Source organism: Somniosus microcephalus, unplaced genomic scaffold, assembly GCF_052327205.1.
Source record: "Somniosus microcephalus isolate GS21.2 unplaced genomic scaffold, FLI_Smic_1.0 unresolved_chr4, whole genome shotgun sequence".
Lineage (NCBI taxonomy): Eukaryota > Metazoa > Chordata > Chondrichthyes > Squaliformes > Somniosidae > Somniosus > Somniosus microcephalus.
The window spans coordinates 52,392,882-52,417,640 of NW_028225182.1; the positions used below are offsets into that span (position 1 = coordinate 52,392,882).

The following is a 24,759-nucleotide window of genomic DNA, read 5'->3' on the forward strand; positions in this document are numbered from 1 at the left end:
GGGAGTTCTCCTCCGGTGTCCTGGGGCCAATATTTATCCCTCAATCAACATCACTAAAAACCAGATGATCTGGTCATTATCGCATTGCTGTTTGTGGGAGCTTGCTGTGCGCAGATTGGCTGCCGCGTTTCCTACATTACAACAGTGACTACACTTTCCAAAAAAAGTACTTCATTGGCTGTAAAGCGCTTTGGGACGTCTGGTGGTCGTGAAAGGCGCTGTATAAAAATCTTCACCACATGGACTGCAGCGGTTCAAGGTGGCGGCTCAACACCACCTTCTCAAGGGCAACTAGGGATGGGCAATAAATGCTGGACGTGCCAGCGACGCCCACGTCCCATGAACGAATTTTTTAAAAATGCAAGTCTTTTTATAGTCTGTTGTAGGGATAAATATTGGCCCAGGACATTGAGGATAACACTCCTGCTCTTCGAAATAGTGGTCATGGGTAATTTTACGTCACCCGAGAGGGCAGATAGGGCCTCGATTTAACATTTCATCCGAAAGACGGCCCCTCCGACAGTGCGGCGCTCCCTCAGTACTGCCCCTCCGACAGTGCAGCGCTCCCTCAGTACCGCCCCTCCGACAGTGCGGCGCTCCCTCAGTACCGCCCCTCCGACAGTGCGGCGCTCCCTCAGTACCGCCCCTCCGACAGTGCGGCGCTCCCTCAGTACCGCCCCTCCGACAGTGCGGCGCTCCCTCAGTACCGCCCCTCCGACAGTGCGGCGCTCCCTCAGTACCGCCCCTCCGACAGTGCGGCGCTCCCTCAGTACCGCCCCTCCGACAGTGCGGCGCTCCCTCAGTACCGCCCCTCCGACAGTGCGGCGCTCCCTCAGTACCGCCCCTCCGACAGTGCGGCGCTCCCTCAGTACCGCCCCTCCGACAGTGCCGCGCTCCCTCAGTACCGCCCCTCCGACAGTGCCGCGCTCCCTCAGTACCGCCCCTCCGACAGTGCGGCGCTCCCTCAGTACCGCCCCTCCGACAGTGCCGCGCTCCCTCAGTACCGCCCCTCCGACAGTGCGGCGCTCCCTCAGTACTGCCCCTCCGACAGTGGGGCGCTCCCTCAGTACTGCCCCTCCGACAGTGCGGCGCTCCCTCAGTACTGCCCCTCCGACAGTGCGGCGCTCCCTCAGTACTGCCCCTCCGACAGTGCGGCGCGCCCTCAGTTCTGCCCCTCCGACAGTACGGCGCTCCCACAGCACTGCCCCTCCGACAGTGCGACGCTCCCTCAGCACTGCCCCTCCGACAGTGCGGCGCTCCCTCAGCACTGCCCCTCCGACAGTGCGGCGCCACCTCAGCACTGCCCCTCCGACGGTGCGGCGCTCCCTCAGCACTGCCCCTCCGACAGTGCGGCGCTCCCTCAGTACCGCCCCCGACAGTGCGGCGATCCCTCAGTTCTGCCCCTCCGACAGTGCGGTTCTGCCTCTCCGACAGTGCGGCGCTCCCTCAGCACTGCCCCTCCGACAGCGCGGCGCTCCCTCAGCACTGCCCCTCCGACAGCGCGGCGCTCCCTCAGCACTGCCCCTCCGACAGTGCGGCGCTCCCTCAGCACTGCCCCTCCGACAGTGCGGCGCTCCCTCAGCGCTGCCCCTCCGACAGCGCGGCGCTCCCTCAGCGCTGCCCCTCCGACAGTGCGGCACGCCGACAGCACGGCGCTCCCTCAGCACTGCCCCTCCGACAGCGCGGCGCTCCCTCAGCACTGCCCCTCCGACAGCGCGGCACGCCGAGAGCACGGCGCTCCCTCAGCACTGCCCCTCTGACAGCGCGGCGCTCCCTCAGCACTGCCCCTCCGACAGTGCGGCACGCCGACAGCACGGCGCTCCCTCAGCACTGCCCCTCCGACAGTGCGGCACGGCGCTCCCTCAGCACTGCCCCTCCGACAGTGCGGCGCTCCCTCAGCACTGCCCCTCCGACAGTGCGGCGCTCCCTCAGTACAGCCCCTCCGACAGTGCGGCGCTCCCTCAGCGCTGCCCCTCCGACAGTGCGGCGCTCCCTCAGCACTGCCCCTCCGACAGTGCGGCGCTCCCTCAGCACTGCCCCTCCGACAGTGCGGCGCGCTCCCTCAGTACTGCCCCTCCGACAGTACGGCGCTCCCTCAGCACTGCCCCTCCGACGGTGCGGCACGCCGACAGCACGGCGCTCCCTCAGCACTGCCCCTCCGACAGCGCGGCGCTCCCTCAGCACTGCCCCTCCGACAGCGCGGCACGCCGAGAGCACGGCGCTCCCTCAGCACTGCCCCTCTGACAGCGCGGCGCTCCCTCAGCACTGCCCCTCCGACAGTGCGGCACGCCGACAGCACGGCGCTCCCTCAGCACTGCCCCTCCGACAGTGCGGCACGGCGCTCCCTCAGCACTGCCCCTCCGACAGTGCGGCGCTCCCTCAGTACAGCCCCTCCGACAGTGCGGCGCTCCCTCAGCGCTGCCCCTCCGACAGTGCGGCGCTCCCTCAGCACTGCCCCTCCGACAGTGCGGCTCTCCCTCAGCACTGCCCCTCCGACAGTGCGGCGCGCTCCCTCAGTACTGCCCCTCCGACAGTGCGGCGCTCCCTCAGCACTGCCCCTCCGACAGTGCGGCGCACCCTCAGTGCTGCCCCTCCGACAGTGCGGCGCTCCCTCAGTACTGCCCCTCCGACAGTGCGGCGCTCCCTCAGTACTGCCCCTCCGACAGTGCGGCGCTCCCTCAGTACTGCCCCTCCCACAGTGCGGCGCTCCCTCAGTACTGCCCCTCCCACAGTGCGGCGCACCCTCAGTACTGCCCCTCCGACAGTGCGGCGCTCCCTCAGTACTGCCCCTCCCACAGTGCGGCGCTCCCTCAGTACTGCCCCTCCCACAGTGCGGCGCTCCCTCAGTACTGCCCCTCCCACAGTGCGGCGCTCCCTCAGTACTGCCCCTCCCACAGTGCGGCGCTCCCTCAGCACTGCCCCTCCGACAGTGCGGCGCTCCCTCAGCACTGCCCCTCCGACAGTGCGGCGCTCCCTCAGTACAGCCCCTCCGACAGTGCGGCGCTCCCTCAGCGCTGCCCCTCCGACAGTGCGGCGCTCCCTCAGCACTGCCCCTCCGACAGTGCGGCGCTCCCTCAGCACTGCCCCTCCGACAGTGCGGCGCGCTCCCTCAGTACTGCCCCTCCGACAGTACGGCGCTCCCTCAGCACTGCCCCTCCGACGGTGCGGCACGCCGACAGCACGGCGCTCCCTCAGCACTGCCCCTCCGACAGCGCGGCGCTCCCTCAGCACTGCCCCTCCGACAGCGCGGCACGCCGAGAGCACGGCGCTCCCTCAGCACTGCCCCTCTGACAGCGCGGCGCTCCCTCAGCACTGCCCCTCCGACAGTGCGGCACGCCGACAGCACGGCGCTCCCTCAGCACTGCCCCTCCGACAGTGCGGCACGGCGCTCCCTCAGCACTGCCCCTCCGACAGTGCGGCGCTCCCTCAGTACAGCCCCTCCGACAGTGCGGCGCTCCCTCAGCGCTGCCCCTCCGACAGTGCGGCGCTCCCTCAGCACTGCCCCTCCGACAGTGCGGCTCTCCCTCAGCACTGCCCCTCCGACAGTGCGGCGCGCTCCCTCAGTACTGCCCCCTCCGACAGTGCGGCGCACCCTCAGTGCTGCCCCTCCGACAGTGCGGCGCTCCCTCAGTACTGCCCCTCCGACAGTGCGGCGCTCCCTCAGTACTGCCCCTCCGACAGTGCGGCGCTCCCTCAGTACTGCCCCTCCCACAGTGCGGCGCTCCCTCAGTACTGCCCCTCCCACAGTGCGGCGCACCCTCAGTACTGCCCCTCCGACAGTGCGGCGCTCCCTCAGTACTGCCCCTCCCACAGTGCGGCGCTCCCTCAGTACTGCCCCTCCCACAGTGCGGCGCTCCCTCAGTACTGCCCCTCCCACAGTGCGGCGCTCCCTCAGTACTGCCCCTCCCACAGTGCGGCGCTCCCTCAGTGCTGCCCCTCAACGTTGGGATGTGCTTTGGTTAGTGCTGCAGTCATCCAGAATGGATCCTTGTTCCTGTGCAGCCACTAAAGCTACAATAACTCGATTATGAAGGGACCCTTTGTTTTCAAAGGTCCTGACATTGTGGCCTGATTTTTCAAAGCTCTCATGAGCCAGTGTGCAATGACCCATGTTTTAATTCCTCTTCTGGTACCACACGGTGTATACTGACGGTTAATAATGAACTAAGGCGTGGGGCATATCAGGCTAATTTGGTCAGTGCCGATGATCCTGCTGCACTGAGCACTACCGAAGTATTTTATGCGTGAACGGCGCAAGTTAATATGTAAGCTTTCAGATGATGTCCCCTTCATTGCGGGGAGAGTTAGGGTGGAGTGATGCATCCCTGGAATGCTCTGCGTGTGTTGAGGAAGCTAAAGATTTACTCCTTCAATTTCTATCCTCTTGGGAAGGAGCTGACTCCGCCAGCACCCACTGTTCTCGGCATTTCAGCAGAATGTAGGAGACCTAATGACAGACTTGGCAGGTTGTTCCACCACGGGATGGGGACACGGCAGTCGAGCCGGATTCTCTCTCCCGCGATGTCCAGACATCTATCCAGCGCGGGGCAGCTGGACAGAGCTCGGGGACGGGAGCCCTGGCTGGCTTTCCCTCCCCGCTTCCATTTTCCAGGGACACTCGGGCCAATTGTAGTGCGGCATCTGCAGCCTGGCTGAGGTCAGATAACTCGTCCCAGCCTTTATATCTACCCTGGCTGGAACCCTCTGGTCATTGTGGCTTCGTGCTACACCAAGCAGTGCCGTTACTCACTAGAAAAAGAGACTTGCATTTCTGTAGCGCCTTTTGCCACCACCAGACGTCCCAAAGCGCTTTACAACCAATGAAGCACTTTTTGAAGTGTAGTCGCTGTTGTAATGTGGGAAACACGGCAACTAATTTGCGCACAGCAAGCTCCCACAAACAGCAATGTGATAATGACCCGATCATCTGTTTTAGTGATGTTGATTGAGGGATAAATATTGGCCCCAGGACACGGGGGAGAACTCCCCCTGCTCTTCTTTGAAATAGCGGCTGCGGGATCTTTTATGTCCACCTGAGAGGGCAGACGGGGCATCGGTTTAATGTCTCTTCTGAATGACGGCACCTCCAACAGTGCGGAGCTCCCTCAGTACTGCACCTCCGACAGTGCAGCGCTCCCTCAGTACTGCCCCTCCGACAGTCCAGTGCTCCCTCAGTACTGCCCCTCCGACAGTGCGACACTCCCTCAGTACTGACCCTCCGACAGTGCGACACTCCCTCAGTACTGACCCTCCGACAGTGTGGCACTCCCTCAGTACTGCCCCTCCGACAGTGCGGCGCACCCTCAGTACTGCCCCTCCGACAGTGCGACACTCCCTCAGTACTGCCCCTCCGACAGTGCGGCGCTCCCTCAGTACTGCCCCTCCGACAGTGCGGCGCACCCTCAGTACTGCCCCTCCGACAGTGCGGCGCTCCCTCAGTGCTGCCCCTCCGACAGTGCGGCGCTCCCTCAGTACTGCCCCTCCGACAGTGCGGCACTCCCTCAGTACTGCCCCTCCGACAGTGCAGCGCTCCCTCAGTACTGTCCCTCCGACAGTGCGGCACTCCCTCATTACTGCCCCTCCGACAGTGCGGCGCTCCCTCAGTACTGCCCCTCCGACAGTGCGGCGCTCCCTCAGTACTGCCCTCCGACAGTGCGGCGCTCCCTCAGTACTGCCCCTCCGACAGTGCGGTGCTCCCTCAGTACTGCCCCTCCGACAGTGCGGTGCTCCCTCAGTACTGCCCCTCCGACAGTGCGGTGCTCCCTCAGTACTGCCCCTCCGACAGTGCGGCGCTCCCTCAGTACTGCCCTCCGACAGTGCGGCGCTCCCTCAGTACTGCCCCTCCGACAGTGCGGCGCTCCCTCAGTACTGCCCTCCGACAGTGCGGCGCTCCCTCAGTACTGCCCCTCCGACAGTGCGCCGCTCCCTCAGTACTGCCCCTCCGACAGTGCGGAGCTCCCTCAGTACTGCCCCTCCGACAGTGCGGCGCTCCCTCAGTACTGCCCCTCCGACAGTGCGGCGCTCCCTCAGTACTGCCCCTCCGACAGTGCGGCGCTCCCTCAGTACTGCCCCTCCGACAGTGCGGCGCTCCCTCAGTACTGCCCCTCCGACAGTGCGGCGCTCCCTCAGTACTGCTCCTCCGACAGTGCGGCGCTCCCTCAGTACTGTCCCTCCGACAGTGGGGCGCTCCCTCAGTACTGCCCCTCCGACAGTGCGGCGCTCCCTCAGTACTGCCACTCCGACAGTGCGGCGCTCCCTCAGTACTGCCCCTCCGACAGTGCGGCGCTCCCTCAGTACTGCCCCTCCGACAATGCGGCGCTCCCTCAGTACTGCTCCTCCGACAGTGCGGCGCTCCCTCAGTACTGTCCCTCCGACAGTGGGGCGCTCCCTCAGTACTGCCCCTCCGACAGTGCGGCGCTCCCTCAGTACTGCCACTCCGACAGTGCGGCGCTCCCTCAGTACTGCCCCTCCGACAGTGCGGCGCTCCCTCAGTACTGCCCCTCCGACAGTGCGGCGCTCCCTCAGTACTGCCCCTCCGACAGTCCTGCACTGGAGTGTCGGTGTGGATTTTTGTGCTGAAGTCTCTGGAGTGGGACTTGACCCCACAACCTTCTGACTCGGAGGCGAGGGTGCTACCCACTGAGCCACGGCGGGCACCCCCCCTGCAGTACTGAGGGTTTTGCATTATCGGAGGTGCCATCTCTCGGGTAGGACGATAAACCGAGGCCCCGCCTGCCTGCTCAGTTGGATGTAACGGATCCAGTGGCGCGATTCGGAAACGAGCCGGGGCATTCTCTCAGTGTCCTGGCCAATATCCTTCCCTCAAGCAACATCACCAAAAACAGCCCAACTGATTGTGGGGCCCTGCTTTGTGGATGGGAGGTACTTTACAGCCCGGTGCTATTATCGAGACAGTCGCTGACTATGCTTTGCTAAGCGCCAACCTGTGCACGCTTTCCAGTGTCGATCAAAGATTGAATCGGGGTCCTTGCACTTTGCACGGCTCAATCCGAGACTGGGTGGTGCATGTGTTTGTTTCAGTTTCAGACCCACTCGGAGGTTTGGGAATGGTTGGAATTCTCTAACCCCAGAGGGCTGTGGATGCTTAGTCGATGAGTAAGGAACGGCTGTGTTACTGGACTAATGATCCAAATCCCACCACGGCAGCATTTTTCAGTTAAATAAATCTGGAATCAAAAGCTAGCATCAGTAATGGTGACCTCGTAACTACCGGATTGGCGTAATAAACCCATCTGGTTCACTGATGCCCTTACCGGCCTGGCCTACTCCAGACCCATAGCAGTGCGGTCGACTCATAACTGCCCGCTGAAATGGCTGAGCGCGTCGCTCAGTTGTCAAGGAGGTGGCTCACCACCACCTTCTCGAGGGCAGCTAGGGATGGGTAATAAATGCTGGCCTTGCCAGCGACGCCCACATCCCAGGAACGAATAAAAAAAAAAAGAAATTCAACGCCGAGATTGGCGGATTTTGGGGCTCTGTGGGAATCGAGGGATACGGGGATCGGGCGGGAAAGTGGAGTTGAGGTCGATGATCAGCTGTGATCTTATTGAATGGCGGAGCAGGCTCGAGGGGCCGAATGGCCGACTCCTGCTCCTAGTTCGTGTGTTCCTGCGAGGTGCAAATACTGCAGATGAGGAAGGGCTAACGTTCAGACCTCTTGCAGATTCCATAACCTGTAATTTCAGTGTGACTCCTCCCTTTGTTTGTCTTCTAAACTGCAGGAATGCGACTGGACGCCATCGAGTTCAAACTCTCCCATCAGGACGGAGAGCGTCGTGGACAGCGACAGCTGGGATTCCACCCAGTCCGTCGACTTCGACGCGATCCACAACTTTGTGAAGAAGGCCAAGTCCTCCAAGAAGAACGGGTTCCACCGCCTCAAGCCCGACGGCGTGCTGCTGGACCGGCTGAAGCTGAAGGATTCCCTCTACCCGGGCCCCGAGGAGAAGAAGAAGGAGAGAAAGGGCAAGCGCTGGAGCCCGGAGGTGGAGAAGCCGCGGGGGGCGCCGGACGGCGAGAAGTCCGGCTTCGCCCGCATTAAGCGCAGCAAGAAACGCAAGCTGAAGAAAGAGAGGGCCGAGAAAAAGATCAAGAGCTCGCTGAGCGAAACAGACTCGGACGAGGAGGTGGTGAAAGCGAGCTTCCTCGCCGAGCCTCTGCGACCAGGCCCAGAGGCCGCTTTCACCGAGAACTATCAAATGGAAATCAAAGAGTGCCTCAGTATGGGAAATAGTCACGAGGGTGATACCAGCTCCAGCGAAGGCGAAACCCGGATAATGGACGAAGATATTATGGTGGAATCAGGTCAGTTTGGACAGAATGTTTTTGCCCCCTTTCCGGTTCTTAATAAGAAACACCGAGTATAATTTGGCAGGTTTTATACACTGTCCTTTTGTCTCCAGTTTTGACTGGAATTCAACATTCAGAAGGTTGTGGGTTCAAGTCCCGCTCCAGAGACTTGGGCTCAAGAACCTAGGCTGACACTCCCAGTGCAGTGCTGAGGGAGCGCCGCACTGTTGGAGGGGCAGTACTGAGGGAGCGCCGCACTGTCGGAGGGGCAGTGCTGAGGGAGCGCAGTACTGAGGGAGCGCCGCACTGTCGGCGTGGCAGTACTGTGGGAGCGCCGCACTGTCGGAGGGGCAGTACTGAGGGAGCGCTGCACTGTCGGAGGGGCAGTACTGAGGGAGCGCCGCACTGTCGGAGGGGCAGTACTGAGGAAGCGCCACTCTGTCGACGTGGCAGTACTGTGGGAGCGCCGCACTGTCGGAGGGGCAGTACTGAGGGAGCGCCGCACTGTCGGAGGGGCAGTACTGAGGGAGCGCCGCACTGTCGGCGTGGCAGTACTGAGGGAGCACCGCACTGTCGGAGGGGCAGTACTGAGGGAGTGCCGCACTGTCGGAGGGGCAGTACTGAGGGAGCGCCACACTGTCGGAGGGGCAGTACTGAGGGAGAGCCGCACTGTCAGAGGTGCCGTCTTTCAGATGAGACGTTAAACCGAGGTCCCGTTTGCTCTCAGGTGGATGTAAAAGATGCCACGGCACTAATTAGAAGAGCAGGGGGGAGTTCCCTGGTGTTCTGGGCCAATATTTATCCCTCAACCAACATCACTAAAACAGCTTATCTGGTGATTATCACACTGCTGTTTGTGAGAACTAGCTGTGTGCAAATTCTCCAATGTCAGTTCTCCCATGAGAGCACTAGGTGGTGTCCTGTGCCTGTCTTGCCTGGGTCTGAGCTGGCTTTGTGCTTTGTTGAGAAGTCTGTTGCGTCGATGTAATTGCGTGTGTGTACCAGTAGGTTATACGTGAGCGGGCACAAGGCATCACTCGCCACCTTTTCTTGCCTTCAAATCTATCTCCTCTCCAGTTGTCTGTCCCTAAAAGTAATTCTCAGAGACTGACCTTACTGATCTCTGCCTCCCGACTTCTTTCCTGCTTTGAATAGTCTCTTCAAAACCCTTCTCTTTGCCTTTCCCAACTTTGCTATTTCCCTTCTCCGCTCCACTGCTGATGGCCATCTTTTTGCCTGTCCTCAGTTGGCTGAAACGTGGATGGACCCCCTGACGTAATAAAACTCACTACACACTTGGTTTGTATAAAGCAAGGCTTTAATCAACTTGTTTCAGAATATGGAGGTCTAGTTGTACTTCACTAGTTCCTGTCTTACAAAATGTCCCTGAGCCAAGCTGGGGCCCACGCCCGAGTATTTATACTCCTTGGACGGCGCCACCAGCTGGCCGTCCAGTGTTATTTCATGAGTCTTTCTTCATGGATCATAAGATTCATAACACCCCCCCACTCCGGGGCATTGACCCATGTCCCGAGACATGGTTTGTTACAATCTGGTGCTGCCTTTCCTGAAGGTAGTGACTCGTGCAGCGGTATGGCTGCCAGTGATTCTCCAGGACCTCCTCCATCCTCCTTCAGGGAGCCTGGACAGGATGATTGCAGCTCTTTGCTCGTCGAGCCTTGTCCTATCCTCACTTGATGTCCCCAATGGATGCTGCTTTCAATAGGAGTTGCTGGCTTGCAATCTGAGCAACCCCCCCAGCCTCCCCTTCTCCTGAGTTTAAGGACACTGAGACTAGTTCTTCTCCCAGTACTGCCATGGCTGACATCAACCTTCTTCTTGGGCAGTCCCTCGGAACCGAGGATGAATTGCTTCCACGCTAAAAATGAGTTCTCAGGTGACTGATGAGTCCAATGCGGGACCTGCAGTCTCTGTCACAGGTTGGGGCAGACGGTGGTTGAAGGGGTGGGTGGGTGGGGTGCTTGGGTTGACGTGCGCTGCCTGCGCTTGGCTTCCGCTTGCTCCCGGCGAAGAGACTCGAGGTGTTCGGCGCCTTCCCAGATGCTTCTCCACTTTGTGCGGTCTCGGGCCAGGGATTCCCAGGTGTCGGTGGGGGATGTTGCACTTTTTCAAGGAGGCTTTGAGGGTGTACTTGAAGCGTTTCCTCTGCCCACCTGGGGCTCTCTTGCCGTGCCGGAGCTCCGAGTAGAGCGCTTGTTTTGGGAGTCTCGTATCGGGCATGCGGACAATGTGACCCGTCCATCAGAGCCGATTGAGCGCGGTCAAAGCTTCCACCTCAACACAGACCAGCGATCGAGCCGGTGATGTTTTCGGCCCGTGTGCCTCTGGTGTACTGGGTTGGACGTTTTACTCACTGGGCTATTCATAAGAATAGGAGCAGGAGTCGGCCATTCGGCCCCTCGAGCCTGCTCCGCCATTCAATAAGATCATGGCTGATCATCGACCTCAACTCCACTTTCCCGCCTGGTCCCCATATCCCTTGATTTCCGTAGAGTCCAAAAATCTCTCGATCTCTGTCTTGAATATACTCAACGACTGAGCCTCCACAGCCCTCGGGGGCAGAGAATTCCAAAGATTCACCACCCTCTGAGTGAAGAAATTCCTCCTCATCTCAGTCCTAAATGGCCGACCCATTATCCTGAGACTGTGACCCCTGGTTCTAGACTCTCCAGCCAGGGGAAACATCCTCTCAGCATCTACCCTGTCAATCCCCCTCAGAATCTTGTATGTTTCAATGAGATCACCTCTCATTCTTCTAAACTCCAGAGAGTATCGGCCCATTCTACACAATCTCTCCTCATAGGACAGCCCTCTCGTCCCAGGAATCAATCTAGTGAACCTTCGTTGCACCGCCTCTAAGGCAAGTATATCCTTCCTTAGATAAGGAGACCAGAACTGTGCCCAGTACTCCAGGTGTGGTCTCACCAAGGCCCTGTACAATTGTAGCAAGACTTCCTCACTCTTATACTCCAACTCTCCTGCGATAAAGGCCAACGTGGGGTTGCCTTCCTTATTGCTTGCTGTACCTGCATACTAACTCTGTGTTTCCTGTATGAGGACGCCTAAATCTCTCTGAACACCATCATTTAATAGTTCCTCACCATTTTTTTTTTTTAAATTCCGCCTCGGGGCGATTTGGCTGAAGGCTCTGCCACCGATAACGGAGGCAAGGGATGCACCGGAGGCCAGAGTTGGGTGGCTGAAGGGCAGGTACTGGGGTTTAGGGCTGCAGGCCATTGCGGAGAGAGCGCGGGGCAAGGCCGTGGATGGATGTTGTGAACCAGCTCAAGGATTTTGAGTTCAGTGCTGTTGGGTGGTGGTCAGGGGTGGATGAAGAGATTTGGTATGCACAGCGGTAAGAAGGTGCTGGCATCACTGAGGGTATTGGCTTTTGAAGGAATTAATCCCACTGTAATGGAGTTGAAATAATATCAGCACCTTTTGTGATAAAGCCAGCAACAGCAGGCACAAAACTCTAGGCTGACACTCCAGTGCAGTACTGTGGGTGCGCCACACTGTCGGAGCGGCAGTACTGGGGGAGTGGCGCACTGTCGGAGGGGCAATACTGAGGGAGCGCTGCACTGTCGGAGGGTCAGTACTGAGGGAGCGCTGCACTGTCGGAGGGGCAGTACTGAGAGAGCGACGCAGTGTCAGAGGGGCAGTACTGAGGGAGTGCTGCACTGTCGGAGGGGCAGTACTGAGGGAGCGCCGCACTGTCGGAGGGGCAGTACTGAGGGAGCGCCGCACTGTCGGAGGTGCAGTACTGAGGGAGCGCAGTACTGAGGGAGCGCCGCACTGTCGGAGGGGCGGTACCGAGGGAGCGCCGCACTGTCGGAGGGGCGGTACCGAGGGAGCGCCGCACTGTCGGAGGGGCGGTACCGAGGGAGCGCCGCACTGTCGGAGGGGTAGTACTGAGGGAGCACCGCACTGTCGGAGGGGCAGTACCGAGGGAGCGCCGCACTGTTGGAGGGGCAGTACTGAGGGAGCGCTGCACTGTCGGAGGGTCAGTACTGAGGGAGCGCTGCACTGTCGGAGGGGCAGTACTGAGAGAGCGACGCAGTGTCAGAGGGGCAGTACTGAGGGAGTGCTGCACTGTCGGAGGGGCAGTACTGAGGGAGCGCTGCACTGTCGGAGGGGCAGTACTGAGGGAGCGACGCAGTGTCAGAGGGGCAGTACTGAGGGAGCGCCGCACTGTCGGAGGGGCAGTACTGAGGGAGCGCCGCACTGTCGGAGGTGCAGTACTGAGGGAGCGCCGCACTGTCGGAGGGGCGGTACTGAGGGAGCGCCGCACTGTCGGAGGGGCGGTACCGAGGTAGCGCCGCACTGTCGGAGGGGCGGTACCGAGGGAGCGCCGCACTGTCGGAGGGGCAGTACCGAGGGAGCGCCGCACTGTCGGAGGGGCAGTACTGAGGGAGCGCCGCACTGTCGGAGGGGCAGTACTGAGGGAGCGCCGCACTGTCGGATGTGCGGTACTGAGGGAGCGCCGCACTGTCGGAGGGGCAGTACTGAGGGAGCGCCGCACTGTCGGAGGGGCAGTACTGAGGGAGGTGCCGTGTTTCAGATGACATGTTAAAATGAGGGCATGTCTGCCCCCTCGGGTGGATGTAAAATATCCCATGGCACTATTTCAAAGTTTACCCCGGTGTCCTGGGGCCAATATTTATCCCTCAATCAACCATATCAAAAACAGATTATCTGGTCATTATCACATTGCTGTTTGTGGGAGCTTGCTGTGCGCAAATTGGATGCCGCGTTTCCTACAATACAACAGTGACCACGTTTCAACAAGTACTCCATTGGCTGTAAAGCGCTTACACCAACAACAACTTGCATTTATATAGCACCTTTAACGTAGTAAAACGTCCCAGGGCGCTTCACAGGAGCGATTATCCAACAAAATTTGACCCCGAGCCACATGAGATATTAGGACAGGTGACCACAAGCTTGGTCAAAGAGGTCGGTTTTAAGGAGCGTCTTAAAGGAGGGGAGAGAGACAGAGAGGTTTAGGGAGGGAATTCCAGAGCTCGGGGCCCAGGCAGCTGAAGGCACGGCCGCCAATGGTGGAGTGATTAAAATCGGGGATGCTCAAGAGGCCAGAATTAGAGGAGCGCAGATATCTCGGGGGGGTGGGGGGGGGTGGCTGGAGAAGGTTACAGAGATAGGGAGGGGCGAGGCCGTGGAGAGATTTGAAAACAAGAAATTGAGGCGTTGCTTAACCGGGAGCCAGTGTAGGACACGGGGCAGTGAGCACAGGGGGTGATGGGTGAACGGGACTGGGTGTGAGTTAGGACACGGGGCAGTGAGCACAGGGGGTGATGGGTGAACGGGACTGGGTGTGAGTTAGGACACGGGGCAGTGAGCACAGGGGGCGATGGGTGAACGGGACTCGGTGCGAGTTAGGACACGGGGCAGTGAGCACAGGGGGTGATGGGTGTACGGGACTGGGTGAGTTAGGACACGGGGCAGTGAGCACAGGGGGTGATGGGTGAACGGGACTTGGTGTGAGTTAGGACACGGGGCAGTGAGCACAGGGGGTGATGGGTGAACGGGACTGGGTGTGAGTTAGGACACGGGGCAGTGAGCACAGGGGGTGATGGGTGAACGGGACTGGGTGTGAGTTAGGACACGGGGCAGTGAGCACAGGGGGTGATGGCAGAATGGGACTGGGTGTGAGTTAGGACACGGGGCAGTGAGCACAGGGGGCGATGGGTGAACGGGACTGGGTGTGAGTTAGGACACGGGACAGTGAGCACGGGGTGATGGGTGAACGGGACTGGGTGTGAGTTAGGACACGGGGCAGTGAGCACAGTGGGTGATGGGTGAACGGGACTGGGTGTGAGTTCGGACACGGGGCAGTGAGCACGGGGTGATGGGTGAACGGGACTGGGTGCGAGTTAGGACACGGGGCAGTGAGCACGGGGTGATGGGTGAACGGGACTGGGTGTGAGTTAGGACATGGGGCAGTGAGCACGGGGGGTGATGGGTGAACGGGACTGGGTGTGAGTTAGGACACGGGGCAGTGAGCACAGGGGGTGATGGATGAACGGGACTGGGTGTGAGTTAGGACACGGGGCAGTGAGCACAGGGGGTGATGGGTGAACGGGACTGGGTGTGAGTTAGGACACGGGGCAGTGAGCACAGGGGGTGATGGGTGAACGGGACTGGGTGTGAGTTCGGACACGGGGCAGTGAGCACAGGGGGTGATGGGTGAACGGGACTGGGTGTGAGTTAGGACATGGGGCAGTGAGCACAGGGGGTGATGGGTGAACTGGACTTGGGGCGAGTTAGGACACGGGGCAGTGAGCACAGGGGGTGATGGGTGAACGGGACTCTGTGAGTTAGGACACGGGGCAGTGAGCACAGGGGGTGATGGGTGAACGGGACTGGGTGTGAGTTAGGACACGGGGCAGTGAGCACGGGGCGATGGGTGAACTGGACTTGGGGCGAGTTAGGACACGGGGCAGTGAGCACAGGGGGTGATGGGTGAACGGGACTGGGTGTGAGTTAGGACACGGGGCAGTGAGCACGGGGTGATGGGTGAACGGGACTCGGTGTGAGTTAGGACACGGGGCAGTGAGCACGGGGTGATGGGTGAACGGGACTGGGTGTGAGTTAGGACACGGGGCAGTGAGCACAGGGGGTGATGGGTGAATGGGACTGGGTGTGAGTTAGGACACGGGGCAGCGAGCACAGGGGGCGATGGGTGAACGGGACTGGGTGTGAGTTAGGACACGGGGCAGTGAGCACGGGGTGATGGGTGAACGGGACTGGGTGTGAGTTAGGACACGGGGCAGTGAGCACAGGGGGTGATGGGTGAATGGGACTGGGTGTGAGTTAGGACACGGGGCAGTGAGCACAGGGGGCGATGGGTGAACTGGACTTGGGGTGAGTTAGGACACGGGGCAGTGAGCACAGGGGGTGATGGGTGAACGGGACTGGGTGTGAGTTAGGACACGGGGCAGTGAGCACAGGGGGTGATGGGTGAACGGGACTGGGTGTGAGTTAGGACACGGGGCAGTGAGCACGGGGTGATGGGTGAACGGGACTCGGTGTGAGTTAGGACACGGGGCAGTGAGCACGGGGTGACGGGTGAACGGGACTGGGTGTGAGTTAGGACACGGGGCAGTGAGCACAGGGGGTGATGGGTGAACGGGACTGGGTGTGAGTTAGGACACGGGGCAGTGAGCACGGGGTGATGGGTGAACGGGACTGGGTGTGAGTTAGGACACGGGGCAGTGAGCACAGGGGGTGATGGGTGAACGGGACTGGGTGTGAGTTAGGACACGGGGCAGTGAGCACAGGGGGTGATGGGTGAACGGGACTGGGTGTGAGTTAGGACACGGGGCAGTGAGCACGGGGTGATGGGTGAACGGGACTGGGTGTGAGTTAGGACACGGGGCAGTGAGCACAGGGGGTGATGGGTGAACGGGACTCGGTGTGAGTTAGGACACGGGGCAGTGAGCACAGGGGGTGATGGGTGAACGGGACTGGGTGTGAGTTAGGACACGGGGCAGTGAGCACAGGGGGTGATGGGTGAACGGGACTGGGTGTGAGTTAGGACACGGGGCAGTGAGCACAGGGGGTGATGGGTGAACGGGACTGGGTGTGAGTTAGGACACGGGGCAGTGAGCACAGGGGGTGATGGGTGAACGGGACTGGGTGTGAGTTAGGACACGGGGCAGTGAGCACGGGGGGTGATGGGTGAACGGGACTGGGTGTGAGTTAGGACACGGGGCAGTGAGCACAGGGGGTGATGGGTGAACGGGACTGGGTGTGAGTTAGGACACGGGGCAGTGAGCACGGGGGGTGATGGGTGAACTGGACTTGGGGCGAGTTAGGACACGGGGCAGTGAGCACAGGGGGTGATGGGTGAACGGGACTGGGTGTGAGTTAGGACACGGGGCAGTGAGCACGGGGGGTGATGGGTGAACGGGACTGGGTGTGAGTTAGGACACGGGGCAGTGAGCACAGGGGGCGATGGGTGAACTGGACTTGGGGCGAGTTAGGACACGAGGCAGCCGAGTTTTGGATGAGCTCAAGTTTACGTCGGGTGGAATGTGGGAGGCTGGCCAGGAGTGCGTTGGAATAGTCAAGTCTGGAGGTAACAAAGGCAGGGATGAGGGTTTCAGCAGCGGACGAGCTAAGACAGGTGTCGTTACGGAGGTGGAAATAGGCGGTCCCAGTCAATGGCGCAGATTCATGGTCGGATGCTGACTTCAGGCTCAAGTATGACTCGGGGGTTGCGGGTCGAACGGATAGCCTGCGGGCCCCAGCGGCGTGCCGATGGGAGGCAGGCGGGGTTGGTGTTCTGAGGAGAACGAAGCGGGCTGAACGACAGCAAAATACTGCGAATGCTGCAAATCCGAAATAACAACCGAAAACGCTGGAAAACCTCAGCAGGCCAGGGCAGCGTCCGTGGAGAGAGAAACGGAGTCAACGTTTCGGGTCGAAACCCTTCGTCAGAACTGAGAGGGGAAAAAAAGGCAGGACGGATTAAAAGGCCAGTTTGGGGGCTGGGAAATGGGGGAGGGGATGAAAGAACAAAAGGGAAGTGAAGTGATAGTCAAGGCGAGAGGAGATGGTAATAGGGCAGGTAAAGAGACAAAAGGATGGCTCTCGATGAAGTGTGAAATGCGCTGGTAGAATGAGGGAGAGAAAAAAATGGAAAAGGCACAAACCAAAGGTGTGGATAAAAAATATATTAAAATATACAGGAAACTTTGGTTTACCTGGAGGTTGTATGTTCGGAAACCTCGAAATCAGGAGCCGTTTTGTTAGGTTTTTTCTTCTCGTGGCTTTTTTTTTTCCAACAGTCGGGCTCTGGAAAGTCTCTCTGAAGCTGTTGCTAAGCTACAGAGACGCTTCCAAGGTACGGGCCGACAGTTTAGAAGCTGTTGCTAAGCAACAGTGTTTGTTGTCAGATACGGAGATGAAAACCTCCATATGCTTCAACATTAACGCTGGTATGTCTGGCAGTTTTGATAGATCGGCAACAGCTCGGTCCCGTCGGTGCCGGATATAACAAAGTTTCCTGTAATAGGGGCCGAGGTTATGATCTGAAATTGTTGAACTCGATATTGAGTCCGGAAGGCTGTAAAGTGCCTAATCGGAAGATGAGGTGCTGTTCCTCGAGCTTACGCTGAGCTTCTGTGGAACAATGCAAGAGCCCGAGTACGGTGAGGTCTGAGTGGGAATGGGGCAGGCTGAACGGCCTCCCCCCCCTCCCCCCAAACCGTGGTCTGTGTCGGGGCGGGGGGAGGTTTTAGCTGGGTTTTTTTTTAAGCTGAAGTTGACTGCTGCCCTTGTGTTCATTCCAGACGATGACTCTTGGGGCCTGGTGACGTGTTACTGCCAGAAGCCCTTTGCGGGCCGGCCGATGATCGAGTGCAACCAGTGCAACACCTGGATCCACCTGTCTTGCGCCAAGATCCGCAAGTCCAACGTCCCCGACGTCTTTTTCTGCGAGAAGTGCAGGGATGCGAAAGAAGGGCGGAAATCGGGCTCGGGCCAGAAGAAGGTTCCTTGAACGACGCCACCTTATTTTTTGTGGCTCGCCCGCCTGAGGTAAAACAGACAAACAAAAAAACATGAAATGAGAGAACGGTGAAAGGTCGGCCAAAGAAACCTCGGAGGAAACAAAAAACAAACCCCACAAAGCCAGAAGGGGAAGTCGCTTTTTGTTTGAACAGTAAAGAACCGGAGAACTCTTTAGGTTGCAAGAGGGTGGCTGAATGTGACTTTTTTTTTTAGACTGGGTGCGGCCAATTCAGGCTTCTTCGCCGCCTTCTGGGTCAGGGATGAATGGGTTTGACTGACGTGCGGGGAAGGGAGTTCAGGTATCTGCTGGTCCAGCGTGGCAGCTCGAACCCGCCCTCGAAAGTTACTGCAACCGACAAGAAAAAAACATCCTCACTGCTGCCTCTGTGTTCAAGAGGAATGGAGTAACATTCTCCTAAGGGTTGGTCGGAGCTAAGAACCCTAGTTTGGAGGCAGAGCAGGCTGTCCCTATTCAGATGGGGTGGGAGGGAGGGGGGGTGGAAAGGTCCCTGACCTGTGGACTGTACTGGTGGCTCACCTAAGCCCGGAGCTTGAAACCTCAACACCAGCCATGCAAGGACCGAAGGAAACTAGTTATCGAATAAATATTAATTTCCTGTATTTATGGAAAGTTTTTTAGTTTTTTTGTGTTTTTAAAAATCAGTTTTTAAAAGAAACCTGAAGTTTGCATTGGTTTCTGACGGGGGGGGGGGGGTGCAAGGGCGGTGGAACTTAAGCTGCTGTGGGTGCATTGTTGAATAGCGAGACCCTACGATGCTTAACGTGCTCTCCTACCAGCAGCGGCACAATTTCCGGCCGGCATTAATGGAGAAACGAGACCTACCTGCCTGCCCCCTACCCGGTGCAACACATTGTAGCTCTAAGGCGGGAGTCTTGCGTTTTTGTTTTTCCCCCCCACTGTCCCAAGCCGAACGATCGTAGCGTTTGTGTCTTGAGTGTCGGGACGCCGGAGTGTCTGGGAAAACAAGTTAGTGATCTGTCTGAAGTTTGAGAGCTGAAAAACTGATTGTAACCGGGCGTCCATTTTGAAAGCGCAAAACCCTCCAAGCTCCATTTCGGACTGCGGGTCACCGGTTCTGGTAGGCGCTGCGTGCGGCCTGGCGCAGTCGCAAACTGTGCGCCGCGTTGCGAAGTGGGGGGGGTGGGGGGGGAGGCGTCTCTTACTTTTTTGTTACATGTGTGAAAATTCTGGATCTCGTATGGCGGATCAAGTTGAGTAGAATGACGTGGGTGAAAACCAGATGAAGCGATGCTCTGAGGCGGTGCAAGATCTAATCCTGAATCGTGCGTGATCTGAGGTGGAGCTTGGAGATTGCAGTTTGATCAAAGAAAGTGTTAAAGTTTTGGGGGGGGTGGGGGGGGGGTTGTTTTTTTTATACGCCCTGAGTCTGGGAGGCGTGCACTCGAAGGAGAAGCACGTGTACTGAATTGCCGCATAGCCGAATAGCATAAGCGGGGAAAGATGTACACTTAATGATGTGACTGGAGCAATCTAGCCATTGCTGCTCGTCTATTTGTGGGGTGTGGCGGGTAAACGCCATAATGTTTTAACAGGGCCCACAAAAACCTGTCTCCTTCCTCGCTGCCTCTTAACCACTCGTTATAAAGCATAAAACAGGCCGATTAGGGAACCCCGGTTGCTCGTAATAGTGCCTGGTATAGCACTGGGCCAAAACAGGGGGAATGTTCCCAGGCTGTGATCCCGCTGCTGACCGAGCTCCGCAGGACTGTTGCGTTCGGCTTCAGCCGATAGTGCGGGATTGTTGGGGGGTGGGAATCAGGCAGGGTTGCTGAGAATTGCTCTCCAGTGACTCTCTGGTCTAATAGCCTGCCGACGCATGCGCGTCGCACCCTTATTTGGATGAGGGTGTTCGAGGGCAGTTCCGTGTCTGTGGCGCCCGAGGTAGGATTGTAGATACATCTCTTTCCCCCCCCCTTTTGATATTGCGTCATTTTGGAGCACTTCCGCAGAAGATACTTCCATCTCCCTGTGCCCTTCGGCGAGCAGGGAGCACAGACGCGCTCCACTTGTGCCTGGCGGAGCCAGGTGCCCGCAGCTTGGCTGCAGCGTACTTGCCGTCCCGGTAACGGGGCAGAAACTGAAAGCGGGTATGGAACAAAATCAAGTTTAAAAAAAAAAAAAAAAAAAAATTCAATTACTCAGGACTTCGTGGTTTTTTTGGAGCGTGCTCCAGCAAATCTGAAACTAGAACTGTCAAAATCCTAGTGGATGCACATCTTGTAAATACTTTTTAAAAAAAACGTGTGCCTGTGCAGAACAAGGAGCTGACTATCCAAGCGGTGAGCTCACAGCAGTGCAGGCGCTTGCCCAGCTGCAGGACTGCTGCGACGGGACTGCTTTCATCGGGGAGAGGGGCGGGCCGTGGAATTGTGTATTGAGCTGTGGCAGAACGCCATGATTTCTGCCTTTTTAAAAAAAATTACTGTTGTGATGGCTGAATGTAGTGTTCGGAGTTTAGGTTCATTTCCTCCTTGTCCGGGGGTGGCGGGGGGTGGGAGTGAGGTCGAGAACGGGGCAAGTTACGGGTCAAACGAGGCGACAGCGCGGCTCCCCTGTATTTTGGATCGAGATGTTGTGCGCCAGCTTGAATTGGTTGGTCGCTGAGCTGGACAGGCCAGATTCGAACCCCCTCCCTTGTCTGGGGGCGTTGCAATTGGTTTCGGGGCCACTCTCTGGCCTAGAAAGCGTGCTGGGGTCGGTCAAGCTTTGGGTGCAGTGTCGGCTCGCCTGCTGGCGCTCAGTGCTGGGCACACGCAGGAAGAACCGACGCCAGCGGGCGATTGCCACCTCTTACCCCGGCAGCAGTGGGCGACCTCGGCAGAGACGGGGTGGCTGCTTGCGTCTCGTGGTCCCAAGCGTCCTCTGTTCACGTTGGATGGAACTCCCCAGCGAATCAAGTGCAGGGGCATGTGGCGAATCGGTCCCGAAACCGTGTCGGATGCCAAGTTTCTGTCTGTACCCTGCCCGGGTTTCGGGGAATCTGTGGACTAAAACACATTTTTTTGCAAAGTGCTGGTGTAAATAAGTGTCTAAAACGACCGGGGGGAGTCTGTGTCGGAGGACAATGCTGATAAATGATCCACCATTTTTGGAGATAATAAAGCATTAAGTTTTTTTTTTGTAACTGAAGTGTGTACATATTGTTTTTGCTTGTACTCATGGTAAGAGATGGCCATTTACTGGTCAATAGCGAGCACCTTTTGCACCAGCGTGTAGTAATAATCACCTCCCCTTTACATTAAACGGTATTACCATCGCCGAATCCCCCCATTAACATCCTGGGGGGTCACCATTGACCAGAAACTTAACTGGACCAGCCACGTAAATACTGTGGCAACAAGAGCAGGTCAGAGGCTGGGTATTCTGCGGCGAGTGTCTCACCTCCTGACTCCCCAAAGCCTTTCCACCATCTACAAGGCACAAGTCAGGAGTGTGATGGAATACTCTCCACTTGCCTGGATGAGTGCAGCTCCAACAACACTCAAGGAGCTCGACACCATCCAGGACAAAGCAGCCCGCTTGATTGTCACCCCATCCACCACCTTAAACATTCACTCCCTCCACCACCGGCGCACCGTGGCTGCAGTGTGCACCATCTACAAGATGCACTGCAGCAACTCGCCAAGGCTTCTTCGGCAGCACCTCCCAAACCCGCGACCTCTTCCACCTAGAAGGACAAGGCCAGCAGGCGCATGGGAACACCACCACCTCCAAGTTACGCACCATCCTGAGTTCGAAATATATCGGCCGTTCCTTCATCGTCGCTGGGTCAAAATCCCGGAACTCGCTCCTCAACAGCACTGTGGGAGCACCTTCACCACACGGACTGCAGCGGTTCAAGAAGGCGGCTCACCACCACCTTCTCGAGAGCGATTAGGGATGGGCAATAAATGCTGGATCTTGCCAGCGACGCCCACATCCCATATACGAATAATAATAAAAAAATAATCCTGATCGGCTTATGCCTAGGGCTGCACGGTATCCCAGATCCACGGGGAGTTTTGCTGTTTGTTATCCTGATGGGAACTCGCTGCTCGTCCATAAGATTGCCGCCACGTGGCAAAGATGAAAAATTTTGCCCTCGAGATGGACGGAATCGCGGGACCCGTAAAGATTCGCCACTGAGCCAACAGCGGCGCTCCCTGGCTTCGACCTCCCTCGAAGACAGCGGACAGCGCTCAGCCCAGTCCGCACAGGGCGCGCAAGCGCAAGACAAGGGACGACCCGGGAGTGCGGCCGCGACCGTGGAATGCATCAACCTGCCCACAAAGATCCGTGCATTCCTCCACACTCAGCCTCTCGGGAGGCCATCGAATGGATAGCCGAAACATAGAAGATAGGAGCAGGAGTAGGCCATTCGGCCCCTCGAGCCTGCTCTGCCATTTAATGAGATCATGGCTGATCATCCAAGTTCAGTACCCGGTCCCTGCCTTCTCCCCATATCCCTTTAGCCTTAAGAAATATATCCAACTCCTCCTTGAATATATTTAATGAATTGGCCTCTACTGCCTTCTGTGGTAGAGAATTCCACAGGTTCACCACTCTCTGGGTGAAGAAATTCCTCCTCATTTCTGTCCTAAATGGCTTACCCCTTATCCTTAGACTGTGACCCCTGGTTCTGGACTCCCCCGCCATCGGGAACATCCTTCCTACATCTAGTCTGTCTAGTCCTGTTAGAATTTTATAAGTTTCAATGCGATCCCCTCTCATTCTTCTAAACTCCAGTGAGTATAAACCCAATCGACCCAATCTCTCCTCATACGTCATTCCTGCCATCCCAGGTATCAGCCTGGTGAATCTTCGCTGCACTCCCTCCATGGCAAGAACATCCTTCCTCAGATAAGGCGACCAAAACTGCACACAATACTCAAGGTGCGGTCTCACCAAGGCCATGTACAACTGGAGCAAGACATCCTTGTTCCTGTACTCAAACCCTCTCGCTACGAAGGCCAACATACCATTTGCCTTCTTAACGAGACATCCCACGGCGAGCTTTTCCCGCCCTACGAAACAACAGCCCCGAGCTTAAATGTAAGAGATTTCGAACAGAAGGGGCAGGAGAAACTTCTACACAAGCAGGTCGGGAGGCTGTGGAATTCACTCCTGGGGGTAGTGGCTGAGGCAGTAACTAGCTCAACATTCAGGATTAGAATGGACAGGGGATGAGGAATAAAGGGTGATGGGAGCAGGGACTGTTTGCCCGCATGGAGGTTAAACACAGGCAGGGACTGGTTGGACCGAATGGCCTGCTTCCATGTTGTGACTTTCGAATGTATATCAACTTTTTTGACGTGTTTTGCAATCTAGAAATTTCTGTACAGTTCACGCATAAACCAGACTGTCCAGTCCAAACTCAGATGGGTGGCGGCCCTACCTTGAACCCCCACTGTGAGCAGGTCTAATGTGATAAGTCAATGTATAAACGAAAGACATTTAATACACTTATGTCTTCCGAACGCCTCCTAGCACTTAACACAATAAATTACTTTGACCCTCAAGGCAGTGACTGACCAACTGGTAGCCATTCTGTGCCAGCAATGGGATGAATGATCAGTTAATCTGTTTTTGGTGTTTACATGGAGCGTACAGCACAGAAAACAGGCCATTCGGCCCCACTGCACCGTGCCGGTGTTTCTGCTCCACACGAGCCTCCTCCCACCCTACCTCATCTCACCCCATCAGCATATCCTTCCATTCCTTGCTCCCTCATGTGTTTATCCAGCTTCCCCTTAAATGCATCTCCGCTATTCACCTCAACCACTCCCTGTGGCAGCGAGTTCCACATTCTCACCACTCTCTGGGTAAAGAAGTTTCTCCTGAATTCCCGATTGGATTTATTAGTGACTGTCTTATATTGATGGCCCCTAGTTCTGGTCTCCCCCACAAGTGGAAGCATCTTCTCTACATCTACCCTAGCGAACCCTTTCATAATAAAAGATCTCTTCCAGGTCGCCCCTGAAATAAAGAATAGATTTGCCTTTCTAATCTAGGCTTTATTAACTTTAAAAACCCAGTAGCACATCTTTCAACACCAGTCTCCAACAATGACTAGAGAGAACTGAATTTAAGATGGCCACCACAAATCACATGACATCAACTACCAATGAGATTACAGCATATATCCCAAGGCAGGAAACAAACAACCAATCACAATACTTCTTACTAACAAAGAATAATCACCACATTCACCCCTCCTTTTAAAATATACTCCAACCTAAATAACCTTTACAATTTATAATTAATTATTTACAACTAAAACTATGCACAGACAAGAATAAAACTATTCAACATGACACAATACTAAGTGACAACAACAAATAGTAACATTGCACATAAGTATTAAGTATCTCTCAACTAAAACAATATAATATAATATTTCAACAATTTTAAAACACCACTATCAATTTAAAAGTCCATTTTCAATCGGTCGACCGGATATCTTGTTCGTGTCGACCTTCTTAACCTTGGTGAAATTCCTTGCCCTCCCACACCAGGAGACACGGATGTATCTACTGCAGGAAGGCTATCCATATCCCGATTCTCAACGGTTTCCAGATTAGAAATCCCATCAGGAGGTAAACTGGGACGGTCATAAACATCCATCGAGGGCTGACTAATAGAAGTATAATTATCTGCAATCGGATTGGAAATATTCGTAGTATCTGTAACAGCATCCACATTATCTGAATCATGACTATTGTTAATATCCTCAGAAGAGGGCTGGCCACCACAAGGAGCCAAGTCTTTAATTGAGACGGTACTTTCTTTCCCATCTTGGAATCGAATATGAGCATATTGGGAATTTGCCTCCAACAGCTCCACCTCCTCCACTAAAGGATCATATTTTG

General features: G+C 57.1%; 1 protein-coding gene across 1 annotated transcript in view; it reads left to right on the forward strand.

Moving 5' to 3' along the window:
• Positions 1-21,035, forward strand: part of LOC147091090 (PHD finger protein 23-like) — a 22,497-nt gene extending 1,462 nt beyond the window's left edge. Inside the window, exons 2-3 of the mRNA XM_085977162.1 lie at positions 7,707-8,325; positions 17,649-21,035. Coding sequence (XP_085833288.1) covers positions 7,707-8,325; positions 17,649-17,857 — 828 coding nt within the window. The 3' untranslated portion in view covers positions 17,858-21,035. The remainder of the gene's footprint in view (positions 1-7,706; positions 8,326-17,648) is intronic.
• Positions 21,036-24,759: the final 3,724 nt, after the last annotated feature.